This window comes from Coregonus lavaretus (assembly GCF_964263955.1).
Source record: "Coregonus lavaretus genome assembly, chromosome: 1".
NCBI lineage: Eukaryota > Metazoa > Chordata > Actinopteri > Salmoniformes > Salmonidae > Coregonus > Coregonus lavaretus.
In genome coordinates, this window is record NC_139988.1 from 23,368,975 (window position 1) to 23,374,974 (window position 6,000).

Genomic DNA, 6,000 nt, shown 5'->3' on the forward strand with positions numbered 1-6,000 from the left:
GGCTATTTTGTGTTTTTTTGTACATAATGTTTCCGCCATCGTTTCCTATTACCGAAAAGATATTCTGGACATCAGAAAAGCAATCACTAACCTCTATTTGGATGAAGATTTCTACTTCAATGAGTCAGGGGCACAGGACATACTGCTCACCACGGACCAGGCCCTAATTTCCAACACTCGGAAGAGAAAGAGATGCGATAGACGCCGACGTGCGGGTACCCTGATGAAAATATGCCGATGAGTATATAATCTGCCTCTACCCTCTGTTCTATTGGCGAATGTACAATCACTGGAGAACAAACTGGACGAACTCCGTTCGAGACTATCCTATCAACGGGACCTGAAGAACTGTAATATCCTATGTCTCTTGGAAACTTGGCTGAACAAGGACATGGATAATATTTAAGCAGTTTTTTCTATGCAACAGCAGGACAAAACGGCAGTGTTGGGTAAGCTCAAGGGGGTTGTGTGTTTCTCTTTGTTAACAACAGCTGGTGCACAATTTCTAATATTAAGGAAGTTTCAAGGTTCTGCTCGCATGAGTTAGAATACCTCATGATAAGCTGTAGACCATACTATTTACCACGAGAGTTTATCTATATTTTTCGTAGCTTTCTCTTTACCACCAAAAACCGATGTTGGCACTAAGACCACACTCAACGAGCTGTAGAGGGCCATAAGTAAACAAGAAAATGCTCATCATTTTAATGCAGGAAAACTGAAATCAGTCTTACCTAATTTCTACCAGCATGTCACCTGTGCAACTAGAGGCGAAAAAAAACTCTAGATTCACCTTTACTCCACACACAGAAAAGCATTCAAAGCTCTCCCTCACCCTCCATTTGGCAAGTCTGACCATAACTCTATCCTCCTGATTCCTGCTTACAAGCAAAACCTCAAACAGGAAATACCAGTGACGCACTCAATATGGAAGTGGTCCGATGAAGCATATGATAAGCTACAGGACTGACATCAGTCACCGGCTTCATCAATAAGTGCATCGATGACGTTGTCCCCACAGTGACCGTGGAAAGGCTAGAGCTGTCGCTTTCAAGGAGCGGGACACTAACCTGGATGCTAATAAGAAATCCTGCTATGCCCTCCAACAAACCATCAAACAGGCAAAGCATCAATACAGGACTAAGATCGAATCCTACTACAAGGCAAGGCAAGCAAAACTGAACCATACATGAGAACACCAGCTGTTCCGGATGTCTGTGTGATCACGCTCTCTGTAGCCAACGTGAGTAAGACCTTTAAACAGGTTAACATTCACAAGGCCGCAGGGCCAGATGGATTACCATGACGCGTACTCAGAGCATGCGCTGACCAGCTGGCAATTGTCTGTGCTGACATTTTATTTTTGTGTTTTTTTTGTGTGTTACCCCATTTTTCTCCCCAATTTCGTGGTATCCAATTGGTAGCTACAGTCTTGTCCCATCGCTGCAACTCCCGTATGGACTCGGGAGAGGCGAAGGTCGAGAGCCGTGCGTCCTCCGAAACACAACCCAACCAAGCCACACTGCTTCTTGACACAATGCCCGCTTAACCCGGAAGCCAGCCGCACCAATGTGTCGGAGGAAACACCGTCCACCTGGTGACTGTGTCAGCGTGCACTGCGCCCGGGCCAACACAGGAGTCGCTAGTGCGCGATGGGACAAGAACATCCCTGCCGGCCAAACCCTCCCCTAACCTGGACGACGCTGGGCCAATTGTGCGCTGCCCATGGGTCTCCCGGTTGCACTGACATGTTCAACCTCTCCCTGACCCAGTCTGTAATACCTACATGTTTTAAGCAGACCACCCTAGTCCCTGTGCCCAAGAACACCAAGGTAGCCTGTCTAAATGACTATCACCCCGTAGCACTCACATCTGTAGCCATGAAATGCTTTGAAAGGCTGGTCATGGCTCACATCAACACCATCATCCCAGACATCCTGGACCACTCCAATTCGCATACTGCCCCAACAGATACACAGATGACGCAATCTTTATTGCACTCCACACTGCCTTTTCCCACTTGGATAAAAGGAACACCTACGTGAGAATACTGTTCATTGACTACAGCTCAGCGTTCAACACCGTAGTGCCCTCCAAGCTCATCACCAAGCTAAGGACCCTGGGACAAAACATCCCCCTCTGCAACTGGATCTTGGACTTCCTGAGGGGACGCCCCCAGGTGGTGAGGATAGACAACAACACATCCGCCACGGTGACCCTCCTGTACTCCCTGTTCACCCACGAAACCGTGGTCGCACACGACTCCAACACTATTATTACGTTTGCCAACGACACGACAGTGGTAGGCCTGATCACTGACGATGATGAGACAGCCTATAGGGAGGAGGTCAGAGACCTGGCAGTATGGTCAAGTTGGTTGTTAATCATTGCTAGACAGTCATTGCCAAGTCTTGCCATAGATTTTCAAGCTTATTTAATTCAAAACTGTAACTAGGCCGCTCAGGAACATTCAATGTCATCTTGGTAAGCAACTCCAGTTTATATTTGGCATTGTGTTCTAGGTTATTATCCTGCTGAAAGGTAGATTTGTCTCACAGTGTCTGTTGGAAAGGAGACTGAACCAGCTTTTCCTCTAGGATTTTCCCTGTGCTTAGCTCTATTCTGTTTCTTTTTATCCTAAAAAACTCCCTAGTCCTTGCCGATGACAAGCATACCCATAACATGATGCAGCCACCACCATGCTTAAAAATATGAAGAGTGGTACTCAGTAATGTGTTGTGTTGGATTTTCCCCCAAACATAACGCTTTGTATTCAGGACATAAAGTTAATTTCTTCTCAATTTTCTTTGCAGTTTTACTTTAGTGCCTTATTGCAAACAGGATGCATGTTTTGGAATATTTTTTATTCTGTACAGGCTTCTTTTCACTCTGTCATTTAGGTTAGTATTGTGGATTAGCTAAAATGTTGTCGATCCATCCTCAGCTTTCTCCTATCACAGCCATTAAACTCGGTGACTGTTTTAAAGTCACACTTGGTGAAATCCCTGAGCAGTTTCCTTCATCTCCGGCAACTGAGTTAGGAAGGACGCCTGTATCTTTGTAGTGACTAGGTGTATTGATACACCATCCAAAGTGTAATTAATAACTTCACCATTCTCAATGGGATAGTCAATGTCTTGTTTTTTTTTTTTTTTTACCAATCTACCAACAGGTGCCCTTCTTTGCAAGGCATTGGAAAACCTCCCGTGTCTTTGTGGTTGAATCCGTGTTTGAAATTCACTGCTCAATTGAGGGACCTTACATATAATTGTATGTGTGGGGTACAGAGATGACATAGTCATTCGAAAATCATGTTGAACACTATTATTGCGCACAGAGTAAGTCCATGCAACTTATTATGTGACTTGTTAAGCACATTTTTAGTCCTGAACTTATTTAGGCTTGCCATAACAAAGGGGTTGAATACTTATTGACTCAGCTTTTCATTTGTAAACATTTCTAAAAACATAATTCCACTTTGTCATTATGGGGTATTGTGTCTAGGCCAGTGACACACAATCTCAATTTTATCCATTTTAATTTCAGGCTGTAACACAACAAAATGTGTGAATACTTTCTGAAGGCACTGTATGGTCACACCAACACAGTCGTGAAAAGGGCACGACAGCACCTCTTCCCCTCAGGAGGCTGAAAAGATTTGGCATGGGCCCTCAGATCCTCAAAATGTTCTACAGCTGCATCATTGAGAGCATCTTGACTGGCTGCATCACCTCTTGGAATGGCAACTGCTTGGCATCTGACCGCAAGGCGCTACAGAGGGTAGTGCTACACAGGGTAGTGCTACAGAGGGTAGTGCTACAGAGGGTAGTGCTACAGAGGGTAGTGCTACACAGGGTAGTGTTACACAGGGTAGTGCTACAGAGGGTAGTGCTACAGAGGGTAGTGCTACAGAGGGTAGTGCTACAGAGGGTAGTGCTACAGAGGGTAGTGCTACACAGGGTAGTGCTACAGAGGGTAGTGCTACAGAGGGTAGTGCGCTCCAGCCACCCAATTCATAGACTGTTCTCTCTGCTAGCACACGGCAAGCGGTACCGATGTACCAAGTCTGGAACCAACAGGACCCTGAACAGCCTCTACCCCAAAGCCATAAGACTGCTAAATAGTTTGTTAAATAGTTAACCAAATAGCTACACGGACTACCTACAATGACCTTTTTTGCACAAAGTTTTTTGACTAATCACGTATTCTGCTGCTACTGTTTACTATCTGTAACTTTATTCCTAGGTATATGTACATATCTACCTCAATTACCTCGTACCCTTGCACATCGACTTGGTACTGGTACCCCTTGTCTATAGCCAAGTTATTGTTACTCATTGTGTATCTATTATTACTTTTATTATTACGTGTTTTACTCTTCTATTATTTCTCTTTCTCTCTGCAGTGTTGGGAAGGGCCCATAAGTAAGCATTTCACTGTTAGTCCACACCTGTTGTTTACGAAGCATGTGATTAATACAATTTTTGATTTGATCTCTCAGGGTGTGATCTTGGTTTATGACATCACCAACCGATGGTCCTTTGATGGTATTGACAGATGGATTAAGGAGATAGATGAGGTAAGAGACATCGATCAATCGCTCTCTCTCAGAAACAGTAAACCTCAGCTGTGTCCCAAATTGCACCCTATTCCCTATTCCCCAAAGGGCTCTGGTCAAAAGTAGTGCACTATAAAGGGAATAGGGTGCCATTTGGGATGCAAATACATTGTAAATTGCAGCCTACATCACTGAATCGCTCCTATTGCTCTATGATGTAAGACACGTTGCTCAATATCTGCTTGTGAAAATGACTAAACCTTCTCCAACCCACATCTCTCGCCTTTGCTCCAAAACAACTCACACACTCATAAACTAGCCACACACAGAGTTACTTTCAAGATAGCCCATGTTATGTGAATAATATTATTCACCTTCAATGAAAAAGAAAACATGCTAGTATTCTGAACGATTGATTCTTGACATGCTTTTTGCCCCCTTGGGACCTTTTATTACCACTCCATTATTTTACTTATTACAGGGAAGTACACTATGTAACACATATGCATACACACACCCTTATCCACCCTGGTGTGCTAACAGAATCTGTACCTCACCACTTTCTATTCCCCTTCCTGTCTACCCAGCATGCACCGGGAGTGCCTAAGATCCTGGTGGGGAACCGGTTACATCTGGCCTACAAGCGCCAGGTGACCACAGAGCAGGCCCAGGTGTACGCCGAGAGGTTAGGGGTCACCTTCTTCGAGGTCAGCCCGCTGTGCAACTTTAACATCACAGAGTCCTTCACAGAGCTGGCCAGGATAGTCCTGATGAGGCACGGCATGGAGAGACTCTGGAGGCCTAACAAAGGTGAGAGGGAGCGAGGGAGGGAGGGAGCAAGGGGGAGAGAGAGAGAGTGTGTGTGTGTGTGTGTGTGTGAGTGAGAGAGACTTTGGAGACCCAACAAAGGTGAAGCAGTGTACACTGAGCCTATAGTAGCTTATTCTTACTCTCTCTCTTACTGTTTTACACAATGGTGCCCTCTCGTGGTGTAATATTGCTATTTGTGAAATATTAAATATTATTTCTCTCCCCCCCCCCCCCTCTCTCTTAGTTTTAAGTCTTCAGGACCTGTGCTGTCGTTCTATCGTGTCCTGCACCCCTGTCCACCTTGTTGACAAGCTTCCTCTCCCCCTGGCCCTCAAGTCCCACCTCAAGTCTTTCTCCATGGCCAATGGCCTCAATGCCCGCATGATGCACGGACGCTCCTACTCCGTCACCGCCACTGCTGCCAACACCACCCACATCGCCACCAAGAGGACCGGATGCCAGCTGCTGAAAAATAAAAAACTATTCCGCCCTCCGCCGCTCAGCCCGGCGGCCGCACAGAGCTGCTCTGGCAACAGCTGCAAGATCTCCTAGCCACCGGCTGAAACAGGAAGAGGAAGTCCTTGGGGCAGGATGTTGTCATCACATGGACAGGAAGTTGGTGTTGATCACTG

At 45.7% G+C, this 6,000-nt stretch overlaps 1 protein-coding gene across 1 annotated transcript in view; it reads left to right on the forward strand.

Annotated features, from left to right (window-relative positions):
• rab40b (RAB40B, member RAS oncogene family) overlaps positions 1-6,000 on the forward strand; it is a 48,681-nt gene extending 42,681 nt beyond the window's left edge. Inside the window, exons 4-6 of the mRNA XM_084159138.1 lie at positions 4,502-4,579; positions 5,146-5,368; positions 5,613-6,000. Of these exons, the coding sequence (XP_084015264.1) occupies positions 4,502-4,579; positions 5,146-5,368; positions 5,613-5,920 (609 nt within the window). The 3' untranslated portion in view covers positions 5,921-6,000. The remainder of the gene's footprint in view (positions 1-4,501; positions 4,580-5,145; positions 5,369-5,612) is intronic.